Here is an 18678-nt window from a genome sequence, read left to right on the forward strand (position 1 = left end):
GAGAGGCTGCAGAAGGGCCAGACCCCAAACTCAACAGTGTCCTCAAGACCTCTGTCCTCAGTGTTGTCAGGACCCATCCCCCAGGGATGGGTCTCAACCTCTGAGACAAGTACCATTATCATCACTCCCTCTACAGATGAGGAAGCAGGCTCAGAGAGGCGAGGTCACGCTCCTGATCCCCACTGTCAATAAGTGGCAGACCCAGGGATGTCTGAGGATGTCTGCTGGGACTTCAGGCCCCATGGCAATGTGTGACCAAAGTGGTCCTTGCTTTGTCTGGGCATCTGCCTCCCTCTCTCTCCATCTGCTGGTCACGAATCGGGGTGCGGCGGGGTCAGGAGGTATGGCCATGGCAGGACAGAAAGAAAGAGGGGAAGGTGGTGAGGGGAGGTGCCAGCCTAAAGCTGAAGCTGGTTGGGCACAGTGCAGGCTCAGCACAGGGACAGGTGGTAGCAGGTGGTGCACTACGGCAGGGCAGGCAGGCTCAGCAAGTGTCAGGCAGCGGGAACTGAAGTGCTCTCTGCTTCTCCCCATAGGCCCCAGGGACCGAGTTGCCCACCTAGGGGTAGTGTGCGGGTGACGTTGTGTGGGGCTGCGGATGGTCTCTGACTTTGAGGGTGTTCTAGTCTGAGCCCACCCCAGCTTCCCCCCAGGGTCTGGCCAGATCCTCCAGCTCTGTCCTGACAGGTTCTGGGGGTGGGTTGGGGGAAGTGATAGATTTATCTCTGCTCCTATGTGACTGGTGGCTGGTGGTTTCCGGCCAACAGCTTCTGTTTCCGGAGGCCCAGCAGGGCCCAGGCGGAGCGATGAGGGGCTGTGGGGCTGGGCCTGGGTGGCCCCATCAGCCCCGCCTCTGTCTATCTTTGGGAATTTATTTGTCACGGGCACTGCTGGCCTGCAGTCCATTGCCTGCCAGGGGCCCAGAGTTGTTCTGAGCACCCAAGGATTCTCCCTCTCACCCCATGCATCTTTCCAGCTGACCTCTGACTCCTGACCTCTGGCCTCACCTACCCTCAGGAGCTCTGCCGCTGTAGACGTGGGTGTCCTGACAGCAAAGGTGTGCAGGGGGCTCAGTCCTGAACCCCAACCTGGCCCACCATGGCACGGAGGCTGCAGGATAAGCTGGCTGCCTTTTTCTTTGAGTATGACACCCCCCGCATGGTGCTGGTGCGCAACAAGAAGGTGGGCATTGTCTTCCGGCTGATCCAGCTTGTGGTTTTTATCTACGTCGTTGGGTGAGTCTGGGACCCCTCACCACCACCTTCACGCAAAAGCCCCCAGCCTGGCTCTGTCCTCTCAGATCTGGGATGCTCTCCTTGATGCCAAGGAGCCCTCTTTCTCTCCAACCATCCGGAAGCCCTCCTGGTCAGCCGCTTTGCCGTTTAGACAGAGGGAAAATGTTGCTAACTCACTGTCGGGATGGGGATGCTGGGGCAGGAGGGATCACCCTGCCTGGGGCACATGGAGGTTCTGAGGAACTGACTCGGATTTGAGTTCCTTCAAGTGGTGAGTGGCTTTCACGGTCAAGGCTCCTTCTACCTCTGACCTCCCACCAAACTAGACACTACTACTGAGACGGAGGCCATATCCTCTTTCACAGGCCAGAGATGGACAGGCTCTGCTCCCACCTTCCCTGTCTAAATTAGGCTTATCCTAAGATATCTGAGACCCTGGGAGCAGAGAAACCCTCAAATTCTGAACACCTGGTATCTGAATGGTGGAGGTCAGCTCTGCTCCCAGGGATGACAGCTCCTTTCTGGGCATCTCTGGACTTGTCCTACTGAGCCAAGGGTACAGGGTGGGGCCAGGTGGGATTCCCTCTGTCATCTGACTGGGCTGGGGACCACGCAGAGGCCATTTTCCTAAAGTCAGTCTGGCTGTCCTAGAAGCTAAGACAGGTCTGGCAGGAGCTTGCACATGTGTGCCGCAGGGGCACATATGCCTGTGTCATGTAGATGCACGTGTCCTACCCAGAGCTCTGTGTCCATGTCCATGTTCCAGGTATCGGGTGTGTGCCCATGTGTATGTGCCCTGACTGTGTCTGAGTCTGACTGATGCTTGTCCCCTGTGTATGGTATATCATATCCACTCACATGACTGCAGGGGGTTCCTAGAGCCCCTGGAACCCTGAAGGAGGTACCTCCTGCTGGGGACCTGGGGACCCAGTAGCCCTAGCCTGACTGTGCTGTGTGATTCTGAGGGATCTACCCATCCTTCATTTTTGTTGTGGCTCTAAACTGCCAAGTGGGGCTCAGGGTGGCCTGACCGGAGGCCCAAACAGTGGTCACATCGTCCTGGTCTCCCCAAAACTTTGGGCATCCCAAATAGTCTCAGACCTGATCAGGTAGAGCTGAGGCCAGGACCCCGTGGTGTCTTTTGGCCTCTGCCTCCCTCTTGTTCACAAACCAATTTGACATCTTCGATATTGGTTGAGCGTGCAAGGGAAAGTGAGGACCAGAGAAGAGCCCAAGGGGTTTCCAGGTCACACTGCAAGTCAGTAGCAAGGCCAAGCTTAGGACTTAGGCCTCCTGCCCCAATCTGGGCTTCTGCTTGCCCTTCTTTCCCAGCATCACAAGGCCGCTGCAGAACTTTCTAATGGGTACTGATGGCAGAGCACCAGGCACGGACAGATCTACAAGCCCACTGTCAGCTTCACTCCTGACCCTCCAGGGAAGAGAAATCACTCCCCAAAGTCCAACCTGACACTCACCAAAAAAGGCTGGGGGAAGGTCACCCTCACTCTGGCCCGAGGGCTCCCCATTCTGATTTCAGATCAGGCCCAGTAAGCAGCACCAGGTTCCTCTTGTGGGTTAGGCACCGATTGTCAGAGTTTGAGGGACAGTCTATGTACCCGCTGCAGGGTGTGCCCCAGCTGCCATCCAAGCTTGAACAGATACTTTCAGTGATGAGGATCTCACTATTTCCTTCCTTTGCTATCTTCCCTCTCAGGACAGTCTACTCAGTTTTCAAATAAATATGGTCCTTCTCAGTGTCCGTGGGGCTCACCAGCACAGGGATCTAGCTGGCCCTCAGCTAGAAAGAGGCTAACCAGGATCTGAAACAGGTGCATGGCTCCAAAGACAGTTAAATATCCTGGAAAGGAAGCACCCGCAGAGAGGGGCACTAAAACACCCCAGATTGCCCTCCATTCCTGCCTTGCCCCCAAGACCGCGCCTCAGCTCTGCTTAGCTTGGGCTGCGGCTCCTGCTGTCTCTGTCGCCCTCATCTGGCCACCTCCCAGTGCTGCACTGACCCTCGCATCCAGGAGGTCCCATCTGCAGACTGAAGCCCTGATGCAGCCTAGACTTAGTCTCGGCATCTCAGGCCTCAGTTTCCCAACTGTACCATGGGCAGGAGCTGGAGGGGACAACTCTCTCTTAACGAGGATGACGAGCTTTGGCTTGAGCACCCTCCCTTTCTGAGTATGTGGTCCCTGGAGCACTGCAGGACAGACGGAGGGAACATGGGAGGAGACTCAGATCCTTAGGTCCCAGGGGTGGCAAAGCATGGGTGGGGGGTGGGTAGGCACAGCAGAGCTGAACAGGGGACAAACATTGGAGCACAACTCAGATGAAGGAGACCCTGAACCTTAGGGATAGAGTTATTGAGGCAGAGGCAGAGAAGCTGAGCAGCTGAGAACTGGAACAGGTCCACAGGTCTCCACTGGGCATGCTCTTCTGGGAGGTACAAGAAGGTGGAGGGGACCAGTGGGCTTCAGGGTCTGGAAGACTGGGCCTCTTTTGGCTCACAGTAAGGTGGTCTCACAGATACTGCTATTTTCTGTCACTGGAGGTATATGATATCGTGACTATGCAGGTATGTCCTAGGGGCATGCTGGGACATGTTCCTGTCTACGGAGGTCTGGCTGGAGGAGGAGGAGAAGGATGCTGGAGGGTCCCCAAGAGAATCTGCAAGTGCCTTTTGTGGTGGGGTTCCTAGGAGGCCTCCCTGGAGAAGATGACCCAGTGGTGAACAAAAGGCCTGCAGTTGTAGGCTGGGCAGAGTTGCTCTTGGCTCTCTTTCTGGCCCCTCTGGGCCTCTTCTCACTACAGTCCTCACTTGTCCCTTGTACCTCTATGCAGAGCTCTTAAAATCAAGTGGTCAGCCAAGCATGGTGGGGCACACCTGTAATCCCAATGGCTTGGGAGCTTGAGGCAGGAGGATCATGAGTTCAAAGCCAGCCTCAGCAACTTAGCGAGGCCTTAAGCAACTTAGTGAGACCCTGTCTCAAATAAAAATTTAAAAAGGGTGGGGATGTGGCTCAGTGGCTAAGCACACCTGGGTTCCATCCCTAGCATCATAAAAACAAAACAAAACAAAAAACAGGTGTTTAGAAATCACAAAGTGGATAACAGAGTGTACAAAACAGAGAGAAGGACAGATACAAATTATGGTCACAAGTAGTCACACAGGGACTATTTCTGAAGTATCTTCTCCATGCTGAGTGCTTTGGCAGGGGCCTGGGGCAGGACACAGTGGGGGCAGAGGGAGAGGGAGGAGCTGAGGATAGGTTAGCCAGAACTACTTTAGTTCCCACAAAATAAACTCAATCAAACTGGTTTAGAAGACACGATGGCTTGGGGTTTTTTTTGGGGAGTGGGGATACTGGGGATTGAACTCAAGGACACTCGACCACTGAGCCACATCCCCAGCCCTATTTTGTATTTAGAGACAGGGTCTCACTAAGCACCTCGGTTTTTGCTGAGGCTGGCTTTGAATCTGTGATCCTCCTGTCTCAGCCTCCCGAGCCACTGGGATTACAGGTGTGCACCACCATGCCTGGCAAGGGTGGGGTATTGATTGATTTATATAATTGAAAGATCATTTGGGACTTCAGGCCTGGATGGACCCTCCATGACAAGGACATAGAGGGGCAAGTTCTATGGGGGAAGTGAGGAATCCAGTTTGGTCCAATTTTGGTTCTCAAATAACGCTATCCAGGATCTGGCTCTGCTCTCCTCTGAGGAGGCACCATGCTCAGGCACCATGGAGGCATCAGGCAGACTCTCTGTCCTCATGGTGGCAAAATGGCACATCCACACTGACATCCCCACAGGTTAGCTACTCCCGAGGTGCAAGAGCATCTCCTTCCTTCAGGGTTCGGGCAAAAGTCCCAAGTCCAATTCTTATGGGGGAGGGGGTTGGGTCATGTGCCCCTCCCAGAACTGATCATTGTGATCAAGAAAATGGAATGTCCTGATTAGAGGGGCCTGGTTGTGTGCCCACACCTGGTCCAGGCTCTTCTGTGGGGTAAAGAGTTCAGGTTGTACCAGTTGAATTATTTATTTATTTATTTATTTATTTATTTATTTTTGGTCTCAGGGATACTTATCCACTGAGCTAAATCTCCCCAGTAGACAGGGTCTTGCTAAATCACTGAGGCTGGCTTCAAATTCTCGATCCTTCTGCCTCAGCCTCTCAAGTCGCTGGGATTTCAGGCATGGGCCACTGTGCATGGCTGGGTCAATTGAATTTTTGTAGTTAGTACTTTGTAGTTAGTACTTTGCATTTGGATTGATTTCATATACCATAATATTCCCCTTTAAATTAATTAATTAATTTTAGGTGCTGGGGATCAAACCCAGGTCCTTGCATGTACTAAGCACCACCACTGAGCTACATCCTCGATTCATCCCTTTAAGAAATACAATTCTGTGGTTTTAAATATTCATGAAGTTGTGCCACCAGCACCACTATAATTTCTCTAACATTTCATTCCTCCAAAGAGAAATCCTGTACCCCTTTATTAATCACCCCCCTTTTTCCCTTTCTCACAGCCAGCTTTGCCTATTCTGGGCATTTTGTATAAATAGAATCATGACACATGCCCTTTTACGTCTGGTTTCTTTCTCTTACCATAATATTTTCAAGGTTCATCCACATTGGTTGTAATTTGTGCCTCTGCTGCATTCCTTTTTATGGCTAAATAATATTCCATTGGAGATATCACGTTTTGTTTAACCACTCATCTGGGGACAGATATTTGGATTCTTTCAATTTCTTGGCTCTTATGAAAAATGCTGTCCTAAATATTTGTGTATTAGTGTTAACATGGATTTTTTTTGGGGGGGGGGGTACTGGGGATTGAACCCAGGGACACTTTACCACTGAACCAAACCCCCAGCCCTTTTATCTTTTATTTTGAGACAGGTCTCACTAAGTTACTGAGGCTAGCCTCAAACTTATGATCCTCCTATCTCAGCCTCTCCAGTCTATGGGATTACAGGTGTGAGCCCTTGTGACAGGCTGGACATATGTTTTTATTTCTCCTGGGTAGGTACCTACTAGTGGGATTGTGTCAAATGGAATCGGTGTGTAACTTTTAGAGTCACTGAAGGACTGTTTTGCAAAGGGTCCAGTTGCATGTGAGGTACCTGTGAGATGTCTGGGGAGGGGAATCACCAAGTGACTGGAGCCTTGACTTGTACATAGGCTTCTTGAGTATACGATTTTTATTTTGTTCATTTGCCTGTTTTTGCCTAGACAGTGCTTGGCGCAAGATATGGACTCTAAACATAAATGTTTGTTGAACGAATAAATGGATGTGCAGAACTGAACCTTGGGGAGAGCACAGATCTGGAGACAGGAATCTGGGGACAACAAAATTCCAGGTGTCACATGTCTTTGACAGCTCACACAGGGCTCTCCCACAACTGAGAATGGAAGCCAGGGAAAGGGTGTGGCTGGACAGGGAAAGGAAACGAGTGAAGGAGGACCAGAGACAGTGGCAATAAGAGACTTTCGGGTTTTTTAAAAATATTTTATTAGTTGTTAACAGATATTAATTTATTTATATGTGGTGCTGAGGATCAAACCCAGTGCCTCACACATGCTAGGCAAGCACCCTACCACTAAGCTACACTCCCAGTCCGAGATTTTAGTTTTAATGATTTCTGCTGTGCCAGACCCTGAGCTCATTTCCTTAATGAGAACTCACAGAAACTTCCCCCAATTACCTACATGCCTTTACTTCAGGGGCCCACCCCAGGGCTGAATACATGGCTTCACTAAATATTTGTTGAATGAACAGCATCTTTGAGGTAGTGCTGTCACCTCTGCTTTATGGAGAAAATCAGGGCTCAGAGAAGTTTAGTCTATAGGCTGAAGCAACACAGCTGATAAAAGGCAGGGTTTTTATGGGAACCTGGGTCAATCACCATTTCCTCTTCTACCAGAAGAGAAGCTGGAGAAGAGAGCCCCAAGAGAGGTGTAAAAATTGGGAAAGATTATTTCTGGAAGGGGAGGAACTTCTGAAGGTGCCAGTGTCTTTGGTTTCAGACCTCCTTGGTGGCCTTCTCAGGGTGGTGACCACAGGCCAGGTCAAGGCATGGCTGTGGAGGGGCAGGCCTGGCGCCATGGTCATTCTATTATTACCAGAACTGAGGTCGTTAATGCCAGAGTTGACTTTTCCTTTTGACCCCCAAGACCAGCAGCCACAGGGGCAGACAGAGGAAACTCTGCTTTCGTTGCAGCTTGCAACCTGGCCCGGCTCCTGGGAGTCGCGTTGGCGCCAGTGTGGCTCAGTGGAGGGGAGCAGAGCCTGGGAGCCGCCTCCTGCCTGGCCTCTGAATTTGGGGAGGGGCACTTCCCCAGGCCTCAGTTTCCCCATCTACCATGTGGGGAGCTGGTATTGGGCAAAAAGAGAAATACCGTTGGGATGTTGGGATGTGGCGCCCAGAGGGAAGCCAGTGACTTTCCTGCAGGAGGGCTTAGAATAGGGAGCAGCTTCCCCATCTCCCAAAACAGCTCCTTCAAGTTTGGTGCAGAGCCAGAGGCCTTCCTAGGGGAAGGCTGAAAGGAGGGTGGGTGGGTGATGTCCCTTGTTCCTGATGCTGCTGGAGGCAGTGTTCCGGCTCAGGACATTATTGGAGGGCCTTTGTCATGCCTCACCTGATGCAGTCTGAGACCTGCAGGGGGCAGCAGTGACCAAGCTTAGACTTGGCCAGGAGTGGGGGATGTCTGGGAGAAGCTTGGTGCTGATGCAGGCTGGAAGAGGGATTTGGAGAAGGAAGGATGCATTGTGTGGGGACAGGAGGGACCTTGGTGAGCTGCCTCACTGGAACTGAGAGCCCTGGAGGTTCTGTCACCAGGCTTGAGCTCTGGGGAACAGGATGGGGGAGTAGAGGGCCTGAGCTTGCTTGACAGAGGTGAGCTTGACAGGCGAGGGACGGAGGAGACATAACACATCTACCTCCAGGTGGACGAAGGTTTTCCTGGAAGTACACAGCTACATACTCTAACGGGTCTCTCTCAGATGCACGCACACATCCACACAGTACCCTCACTCCTGGAGAGAAGCATCATCCAGAAACCAAACTCAACCTGGTTTACATAAAGGCAGGGAACTGATCAGCTTATGCAACTGAACAGACCTTAAGTAGATTTTTCCAAGTGTGCTTCAGGCCTGCTGGATCCAGGTCTAAAACAACATTGCCAGGAATCTGTCCCTCTCCAATTCCTGTCTCAGCCTTCCTCAAAGGTGGCTTCATTTTCAAGGTTGCTCTTTCTTTGAAGCAGCCAAGATGACTTTGAGGTTTTGATCTTGCTTCCACCCTGCTTAGTCACCGGGCAGAGAGGGTATTTCTTTCCCAGTAATTCTCCCCCTGAATCCTGGCTTCATTGCTGACTCCCCTGGTCACATGCCATCCATCACTGCTGCCAGGGAGATGAAATATTGATTGGTGAGTGTTGGTCATGTGCCTACCCCTGGGGCTTGGAGGGAGGTCAGTCTCACCCAACCTCTCAGACTAAGAGTGTCAGCCCAAAGGGACAGTGGTTCTCAATTTTGGGATTGGAAGGCCAGAACCTCCCCCCAAAAAACTGGGAGACCTCCAGCCTGAGCCACAAGGGTGAGGCTAGGGGGCTGGATTCTTTAAGCCCTTCAGAGGGTCACCTCCCCATACACTTCCCCCTCCAGGGGATCCCAGCCTGGCTGAGATGATGATGATGATGATGATGATGATGATGATGATGATGACGATAACAAATATTAATAATAATAATAATGTCTATATAGCTTTTATTCTGTAGCAGTCCCCAGTGTTTTTCATGCATTGACTCATCTAACACAAATTACAAGCACTATTATTATTCCCGTTTTGCAGAGGAGGAAGGGGAGGCACAGGAGGACTGGATAGCTTACCCCAAATCACACAGCCAATGAGGAGTGGAGCTGGGGTTCAAATCCAGGCCACTGGACACCAGTGGCCAGACTCAGAGCCGTCAGGCACAGCACAGGAAAGGAGGGGCATTGTGGGACAGAGGATTGGAGGTCCCAAGGGGTGGCCCACAGGCACACCCTGCTCCTGGAATCTGGAAGGCCTCCTCCCTGGGATGCTCTGAAAAGATGGTGGAACTTCAGGCTCAGGCCAGCAGGGGATGGCAGGTGGGCTGTTCTGCCTCCGGTCCAAGAGCTTCTGAAGCAGAGAGTGGCTCAGAGAGGCATCTGGGGAGGGCAAACAGAAAGCCATGACACATCCAGCAGGTTCCAGAAAGGAGAGAAGCCCACAGAGCCGCCTGCCATCCTTGAATGGCCCACTCAGCTCTGGCCCAGGACCATAAGTCCCCTGTGTCCCTGCAGGTGGGTATTTGTGTACGAGAAGGGCTACCAGACCTCAGGGGGCCTCATCAGCAGTGTGTCTGTGAAGCTCAAAGGCCTGGCCGTGACTGAGCTCCAGAGCAAACTCCAGGTCTGGGACCAGGCCGACTACGTCTTCCCAGCACAGGTGAGCCACCTCGGGGCCACACCTTCCACCCTCAGGGCCTGACTTGGTGGGCTCTGTCCCTCTCATGGAACCAGCCCAGCTCCTTCCTCTCCCTAGGCCTCAGTTTCCTGAACTGTGAGCCTGGTACTATCACCCCATGTGACATAATGGGGTGTGGAGGCTGCTGGGCTCCGGGGGCATACAGGGGCCGTGTTTGGGTTCTAGGAGCTATTGTGCCAGATCCCAGCCCTGTTCTTCACTTCCAGGGGGACAACTCCTTCGTGGTCATGACCAATTTCATCATGACCCCCCAGCAGGCTCAAAACTACTGCGCAGAGGTGAGGATTTCTGCTTGCCCCCTTCTTGGATCCCCCACAAAGGAAAATAACATGGAAGAGGAGTCCCTTGGGCACTGGAGATGACATGGGAAAGACTTCCTGCAGTCACCCAATGGTAGAATGTCAGGCATAGATAGAGTCATACAAAGTAGCCATCCACCATTGGCAGTGCCAAGCCTTCCACCTGGCTGTGTGCCCAGCAGGATTCCATGTCTGAGTACCACCTCCTTTCCCCCACACCCTCTCCACCCCTTGCCAGCTCACATCAGTGATAGGCAGCTGGGCATGGACCCAGAGTGGTGGGGACTGGGAGAAAGAGGCTGTGAGCAGGGGTCACCCCCAAGATTCTGAGAGTCCACCCATGCCTGCCAAAGGCCCCAGGGATGGGAGGGGCTGTTCTCAGGACCATATCCCAGAGGCCAAGGCCCAGCAGCCTTCTCTTCCCCCAGAACCCTGAAGGAGGCACGTGTAAGAACAATAGTGGCTGTACCCCTGGGAAGGCAAAGAGGAAGGCCCAAGGTAAGCTCAGCCTCCTCTTAGTGCCTCTGTGGGCCCCTCTCCAGGGCCTGTGCCCTCCAGCCCGCTTCTCTCCACACCCTGCCCAAGTGTTGCTCTCTCTCTTCTGTCATCCTGGCCTGGCTGCCTGCCCCAGACCCAGCCCTATTTCTGTCCTCATAGTCCTCTTTGTCAGTGTCCCATCACAGGGAGCTCCCGTGGGAGGGACACCCGTAACTTGGAGTGGGCACCCAGGGGCTCCTCCCTCACCCTAGGCATCCGCACGGGCAAGTGTGTGGCCTTCAACAGCACTGTGCAGACGTGTGAGATCTTTGGCTGGTGCCCCGTGGAGGTGGATGACAACATCCCAAGGTAACCGATGCCCTGTCTTTTCAGGGACTTGGGGGCAGGGTTCCAGCCCAGATGCAGGGGCAACTGCATCTGGAATGGATCTGGTCAGGATTCTTTTGACCTGTCCTGACCACATCCGTGTGACTCGGGCCAAAGCCCCCCTCCCAGCCCCTTTCCAACTATGCCAGGCTGTGGGAGCAGCTGGGTGTCCTCCGTCCCCAGCCCTGGGGTCGTGCGGGACACTCCTGGGGAGGGGCGGTGTGTGAGTGCAATCTCCCCCAGCCCTGCCCTTCTCCGAGAGGCCGAGAACTTCACCCTCTTCATCAAGAACAGCATCAGCTTTCCACGCTTCCAGGTCAAGAGGTACGTGGGAACCGTGGGCAGCGCTCAGGCAGCTCCTCAGGCTCTTGGGATGCTTTCAGCTGTCTGCCTCCATTGAGGCTGCTGTGGTTCTAGAGGGGGAAGCCTGGGTTGGGGTTCCTGGGATAGGTAGCAGAAGGGGCATTCTGAAGCCCTATGAGGGTCCCCAGAGCTACAGGGCAGGGTGGCCACCCTCCCATCTGGCACATGGCTCCTACCAATGCCCTTTGCCCCCATAGGAACAACCTAGTGGAGGAGGTCAATGCCAGCTACATGAAGACTTGCCTCTACGACAAGAAGCTGCACCCTCTGTGCCCTTTATTCAACCTCAGCTACATAGTACAGGAGTCTGGCCAGGATTTCAGTAGCCTGGCTGTCAAGGTATGGCAGGGGGTGCCAGGCAGAGGGGAGCACTGGCTCAGGGCAGAGTAAAGGTTTTTCAGGGTCAGTTCATCTTCCTAATCCTGCCTGGTATAGGCCCAGTATATGTATGAGTCTGTCCCCTAATACTGGGCCCCTGCTGATCAGGCCTGTGTCCTCAGGAGGGCTTGGCCTAGACACAGCTCAGAAGAGGTGCCCAGAATAAAGAGATGTGGGCAGACATCACCTGGATGTTTGCTGATGTCCTGCTATTATTTTATTCTGCAGGGTACAGGGAATGGTTCCCAGTGCCTTGTGCATGCTAGGCAAGCACTCTAAAAGAGCCATACCCGCAGGGTCCTGCTATTTTTAAATTTTTAGGTAAAAGTGGAATGAATTCCATAGCCCTTGGCTCTAAGAAATCTTGTGTCCCGTGATACTCACAGTCCCCTGGTATTCTGAAAGAAGCAGTCTCTTGTAATAGACATGGACCTGGGAGACTGGGTTCAAATCCCAGCTTTGCTCCTTGGTAGGTGGTGTGATCTCCAATGAGTCTCTTAACTTCAGTGAGCCTGGGTTTAGCACCTGTCACATGAGGACTCTAATAGTACCAGTCTCCTGTGGTTGTCTCAGTGCAAACCTGGGCCAGCCCTTCAGCACTGCCTGGCACCTGGCGAGCCTATGTCCTGTTCTCAGGTGCTCCTTAGTATTCCTGCAGTTGCCTATTTAGGGATGGAAATCTGTCCATTTTCTGTGATGTAACCATAGAACCCCACTCATGACATGTTTGACTTCAGCAGAGGTCGGCAAACTTTTTCTTTCAAGAGCCCTTTAGTAAATATTGTCAGTTTTGCAAGCTGCATGGCCTCTGGGTCAGCTAACCAGGTCAGCTACTGTAGGGCAGAAGCACAGCGGATACTACACTAACAATGGGTGTGGTCAGATTCCACCCACAGGCCACTGGAGTTTACAATTTTTTTTTTTTTTTTTTTTTTTTTTGGTATTGGGGATTGAACTCAGGGGCACTCAACCACTGAGCAACATCCCCAGCCCTCTTTTGTATTTTATTTAGAGACAGGGTCTCCCAGAGTTCCTTAGCGCCTGGCTGTTGCTGAGGCTGGATTTCAATTCTTGAGCCTTCTGTCTCAGCCTGCCGAGCTGCTGGGGTTACAGGCATGCGCTGCCGTGCCTGGCTGGAGTTTACATTTAAGAAACACAAATGACCTAAAAACTGAACTTGAGCCAGCACTGAAGCGCTGCCTGTAGTCAATGTCCATGGACCCTCAGGCAGGAGAATCGAAAGTTCAAGTTCAGCTTTCAGCAACTTAGCAAGATCCTGACTCAAGTTTAAAAAAATTAAAAGGGGTGGGGTGTAGCCAGTAGGGGACGGCCCCTGTACCAAAAGCAAAATAGAATGAAACTCTTCTTTATTCCTAAAAATCTCCCCACTGGAAATTTGTCAGTTGCAACCTCCTGCCATATTGCTCAGCTCCCAGCCCCCTCTTCTCTGACTCCCTCCTGACTCTCACCTTGTTGCTCAGCCTATTCCTTGCCTGGCCCAGAGGAGCTTCACTTTCTCAAGTTTTCTCTTTCCACAGATTCACTCTTTAATTCACTTTAATTCATAACTATTTGCTTGCCTCCCGTTTCATGACGAGTGCTGGAAACTCAGAAGTCAGTGACAAATGCCCAGGCAGCTCCATCCTCTTGGACCTTACAGTCTTGGAGGAGAGGGGTTAATAATGATCAAAGGAAATAAACAAATGGTTACAATGTGTCAGAGTTTCCGAAAGCCAACCCAAAGAGTACAGCAGGAAGGAATGACAATGGACATATTGGTGTGGTGTTCAGGGATGCTCTGTCAGGCAAATGAGCAAAGGATGAGCAGAATCCAGCCTTGAGGAAAACTGGAAGCATAGCATATGCAAAGGCCCTAAGGTAGGAAGAACTTGATATATTCTAGAAATGATCAGAAAGCTAGAGTGTGAAATGTGATGAGTAGGAGGTGAAGCTAGAGAGGGTGATAGGACCTTTACCCCAAAGCAGCACCCCACTGTCTTCTCTCCAGTCAAAAATGTTTCTTCAGGGGCTGGGGTTGTGGTTCAGTGGTAGAGTACTCGCCTAGCATGTGCGAGACGCTGGGTTCCATCCTCAGCACCACAGAAAAATAAATAAATAAAGTTATTGTGTCCATCTACAACTAAAAGAAAAATATTTTTTTTAAATGTTTCTTCGGGGCTGGGGATGTGGCTCAAGCGGTAGCGCGCTCGTCTGGCATGCGTGCGGCCCGGGTTTGATCCTCAGCACCACATACAAACAAAGATGTTGTGTCCGCCGAGAACTAAAAATAAATATTAAAAATTCTCTCTCTCTCTCTCTCTCTCTCTCTCTCTCTCTCCTCTCTCACTCTCTCTTTAAAAAAAAAAATAAAAAAATAAAAATGTTTCTTCATGGAGTAAATGTAGGCACCAGCTCTAAGACAGACAATTTCTTGGTCCTGAAATTCCAGATCTTAAACACCTGTGTTCGTTCCTTCACAGGGTGGGGTGGTCGGCATCACCATCGACTGGGACTGTGACCTGGACTGGCACATACGACACTGCAAACCCATCTACGAGTTCCACGGGCTATATGGGGAAAAAAAACTGTCTGAAGGCTTCAACTTCAGGTGCCTGCCAGGACCACATCTTTCCTTAGGGTCCTCCTGGCTTTTCTACTCCCAGAATCCCATGGGGCTGAACAAGGGTTCCCAGAGGGCAGCAGAGGATGGCTCCCATCCTGTGTGGGTGGCCAACCAGGAAGCCAGCAGGGAGCAAGATCTTTTTTTAAATATTTTTTTTTTAGTTGTCAATGGCTGGAGTTTACATTTAAGCCACACAAATGACCTTATTTTATTTATTTATATGTAGTGCTGAGGATCGAACCCAGTGCCTCACACACGCTAGGCAAGTACTCTACCACTGAGCCACAACCCCAGCCCAGGGAGCAAGATCTTGAAGGCCTGAGTCCCCTGCCCTTTGGTCTCAGTCCCTTTGAGGCCCACTGGTCAGGAGCACTGGCAGCAGGAGTTAGGGCAGAGGCTGAGTGTGGCATTGCTAGAATGTGGCTTGTGAGTCTCCCTTTGTGAAATGTTGTGGAGATGGACCTCTGTGGGCTACGGTGTCCCTGAAGCTCTGACATCTAAGACGATTTTCCATCACCTTCTCTTGCTACCTCGCCCCCTCCCCAAGGTTTGCCAGGCACTATGTAGAGAATGGGACCAACCGCCGTCACCTCTTCAAGGTGTTTGGGATTCGCTTTGACATCCTAGTCGATGGCAAGGTGAGTGTCCTGTATGAGGGGATGGCTACTGAGACACATCTTGCCTTTGGGTTTCTGTAGTTAAGGATGACAGGAAGTTGGACAGGACAGGGTCTGTTCAGCAGGTCTCTTCTAATGACACGTGGGACATGGGTGGTGTCCAGGCAGATAGTGACCATGCCTCCCTCATAATGTCCCTGGGTTCAGGGGGGCAGAATCTAGGGCAAACACAGGTCTGAGGGCTGGCAATGTAGCTCAGAAGTAGAGTGCTTGCCCTGCGTGTGTGAGGCCCTGGGTTCCATTCACGGCACCAGAAACAATGAAACAAAACCAAAAACTCTCAGGTCTACTGACCAGCAGCTGGTTCCCCATGAAGAATCAGATCCCTTGGCACCAGGCAGAGTGGACAGGTCATAGTTGAGAAGAGAGGGCCGGGAAGCCCCTTGTCCCAAGCCTGGCCTTTTCCAGCTGAGTGCCTTCTGACAGTTAACCCTTCTTTTCCCTGGGCCCTACCACCAGGCCAGGAAGTTTGACATCATCCCTACAATGACCACCATTGGCTCTGGGATTGGCATCTTCGGGGTGGTAAGTGTTGGGATCACTGGGTCACTGTGCTGGGGTCCGCCCCCACCACCTTCTGTATCTCAGTAGCAGTAGCAAGTCCCTCATCCCCAAACTTGACTGTAATTGTCCATCCTTATTGAGCAAGCTGTCCACCTTACCACCCATAGTATGTCTGAGGACACCAAGGCCCAGAGCTGGGGTGGGATAGAGGTAGGATGGGGCTTTCTTGGTTCCCTGAAGGTCCCGAGGTGCCCTACCAGGAAACGGAGGTCTAGAATGCAGGATTCAGCCAGGGCCCATAGTGGCCAGGACAGCAGTGAGATGTGGGAAGTCCTGTACCTTCCTCCAGGTTCTGTATCTGTTTCCTACGTTCCTTTTGCCACTCCCTGCCCCTAGGCCACCGTACTCTGTGATCTGTTGCTACTTCACATCCTGCCCAAGAGGCACTATTACAAGCAGAAGAAGTTCAAGTATGCTGAGGACATGGGGCCAAAGGCAGTAAGAGAACTCCTTGAATTGGGCCCTTCAGAGACCTCAGGCCTGTGTGTCTGTGCTGGGTGGGGGTTAGAGGGCAGCAACTTCTGCGGCTGACCTGTATCCCCTCAATGCATATATAGGGCGAGCATGACCCAGCAGCCACCAGCTCCACCTTGGGCCTGCAGGAGAACATGAGGACCTCCTGACCCTGAGCCCTTGACTCCTGACTGGATGCAGCACTTGGCCTTGGGCTGGGGCCCTGGTGGGTCCCAGCCAAGGGCAGAAGGGTCTCCCATGCAGTGTCCTACCCTCTTAGCCAAACGGATACCATTTACCAGCAGCTTAGGATAGGACTCTGGCTCCAACTCTGTACCCCCCACCCCAAGAAAGCCCCACTCCAGTCTCAGTCATTCCTGGTCGAAAAAGCCTGGGGATCCTCACACATTGGTACCCCAGCTTTGTGCTTATCTCTTGGGGCCCTCATTGTCCGTCCTTCTGCCTCAATTTCTCTAGATCTGTGTCCTCCAATATGGCAGTTACTAGCCACAGGTGACTATTTAACTTTAAATGAATTAAAATTCAATAAAATAAAAAAAAATTCAATTCCTCAATGGAACGAGTCACATTTCGACTGCTTGGTGGACACACGTGGCCAGTGACTGCCATGTTGGACAGTGCTTGTCACTGATGAAAGTTCTGTCAGACAGGTGTGCTCCAGCCCTATTTCTGCCTGGCCTCAGATTTCCCTGGGGAGAATATTGACAATGCAGGTGCCTGGGTCCACCCCAGACTTCCTGAACCGGAAACTCCCATGCTGGCCACAATGATCTGTGTTGATGGCAAGCATCAAGGACATTTTGGGACCTACATTTAAGAACTGCTGTCTTAGCATTTTTTGACTCCGAGCTCTTGATTAGGACGGGGTCTGCACCAACTGGCAGGTATGGACACTGAGCAGGGTTTCAGACACCCTCAGCAAGTGTGTAGTGTGTTCACGTGCCACACAGTGATTCATGCACACACCCCCGTGTGCATGCACACCTACCTACATGTACACGGCCCTCATGTACACACCACCCACATGCACACAGCCCTGTGTTTGAACAGCTTGGGGCCCTGCAAACACAACCATCTGACACACCTACACCCTCAAGCAGAGACACATGATCCATGCTGTGTCACCTCCATGGGGAAATGCTTCTTCCCTAGTGTGTCAGGCTAGGACATCCCTTCTAGCCACAAATCCTTACTCAGCTACCTCAGGCTGGAATGGGAGCCTAAGCCAAATCCTGGGCTCCTTGCCCACGGCCAACTCCAGCTCCCACGGCCTCCCTGGCTCTGTCAGAACACAAGGTCTGGGAAAAGTGAGGGGTGGAGTACAATAAAAGGAATGAGGACGAATTTCTGCCGTCTTTGCCTTCTTTCCAGACCTTTCTAAAATTCAGTGTGCCCATCTGTGGGATGCAAGGCTGTGCTGAGCAATCACGGAAGCCCCTGTGGGTCTGCCAGTGGGTAGTGGTGAGCTGACTCCCATGTCCTGAGCCTAACAGGGTCAGCTCACATCTGTCCATGGGCCACTATCCTGGCACAGCCCCAAACCCTGCAACTCTTCCTAACCCACCACAAGCTCCTCCCACGGCTTCTGTGAAAGGCCTAGCACTGGGACAAGTAGAAAACCCCAGGAGTGGCCTCATGAAATGGGGGATGAAGAAGGGGATGGCTACCTAGGGAACCCCAAAGAGGGAGGGAAGGCCTTGGCTGTAAACAAAGTGGAAGGATCCCCAGGGGCCCTGCTGTGGATGTGACCTCCAGGTCCTGACTCACAGCCAGGTAGAGTCTCAAAGCATCCACACCATCTTGCCGGGTCTACACCCTGCTATCCGATGGGACTTCCTGCAATGATGGACACATTCTACCATAATGTGTCCACTATGGTAGCCACTGGCCCCAGATGGTCACTGAACACCTAAAATGTGGCCAGTGCAACCCTGGGGGCAGTCTTTACTTTGTTATTATTTTTTCTTGTGATACTGGGGATTAAATCCAGGAGTGCTCTACAACTGAGCTCCATCTCCAGCCCTTTTAATGTATTTTTTAAATTTTTTTTAATCTTATTTTTTTTGGTGGGGTTATTTTTTTTGTCTTTTTTGGAACTGGGGTTCGAACCCAGGGCTTTGCGAATGCAAGGCGGACGCTTTGCCACTGAGCTACATCCCAGCCCTATTTTTTAAATTTTTGAGATAAGGTCTCACTGAGTAGTTGAGGCTGGCCTCAAATTTTCATCCTCCTTCTCAGTCTCCTGAGTTGCTGAGATTATAGGCCAATGCCACCTCATCTGGCTATTTTTAATTCACCTAAATAGCCACACATGGCTAGTGGCTACCAATTTGGACAGCAAAGGCTAGCCCCTCCCCTCTCCCTTGGACCCTTGGCCTTCTGCCCTCTTCCCCAGTCAAGAACCATGATGCAGATCTTACAGGACTGGAACTCCTTCTTCCACTCTCCCTTTCTTCACCTCCCTATCTGCTTTTGTACCTCCTGCTCCCTTCCCTCCTAAATGAGCAGAAAAGGGCTCCTCCTCTGCATCCAGCCTTCTACCAGCCCAGAGATCTCCTGGCAAAAGCCGCCTCCTCCCTCTACCATCTCTGGATTTGTTCCCCTCTTCTCCCTCCTCCAGGCCCTCACTCCCTGCAGATCTGCCCACTCTCCCTTTACCACCACCTTCTCAG

General features: G+C 51.9%; 1 protein-coding gene across 3 annotated transcripts; it reads left to right on the forward strand.

The window, feature by feature from the left end:
• The first annotated feature begins 905 nt into the window (after positions 1-905).
• On the forward strand, positions 906-17336 carry P2RX1 (purinergic receptor P2X 1). Of its 3 annotated transcripts, none has more exons than XM_081272928.1 (12): positions 906-1235; positions 9581-9725; positions 9971-10042; positions 10492-10561; positions 10813-10909; positions 11057-11251; positions 11488-11629; positions 14149-14276; positions 14839-14929; positions 15428-15493; positions 15869-15970; positions 16090-17336. In XM_081272928.1, exons 1-12 carry the CDS (start codon positions 1099-1101, stop codon positions 16153-16155), a joined length of 1311 nt encoding a protein of 436 aa, XP_081129054.1. In that variant the 5' UTR covers positions 906-1098; the 3' UTR covers positions 16156-17336. The 3 variants fall into 3 exon arrangements, with proteins under 3 accessions (XP_081129054.1, XP_081129055.1, XP_081129056.1); XM_081272929.1 differs by having other exon boundaries at positions 11171-11251; XM_081272930.1 differs by lacking the exon at positions 11057-11251.
• Positions 17337-18678: the final 1342 nt, after the last annotated feature.

The sequence above is a fragment of the Spermophilus citellus genome (genome assembly GCF_964194105.1).
Source record: "Spermophilus citellus genome assembly, chromosome: 17".
NCBI lineage: Eukaryota > Metazoa > Chordata > Mammalia > Rodentia > Sciuridae > Spermophilus > Spermophilus citellus.

Coding starts and splice junctions, on each gene's coding strand:
- P2RX1 (XM_081272928.1), top strand. CDS start 1,099: ATGGCACGGAGGCTGCAGGATAAGCTGGCTGCCTTTTTCTTTGAGTAT. Junction 9,726..9,970: donor ACTACGTCTTCCCAGCACAG/GTGAGCCACCTC, acceptor CTTCACTTCCAG/GGGGACAACTCCTTCGTGGT. Junction 10,910..11,056: donor GTGGATGACAACATCCCAAG/GTAACCGATGCC, acceptor CCCCCCTCCCAG/CCCCTTTCCAACTATGCCAG.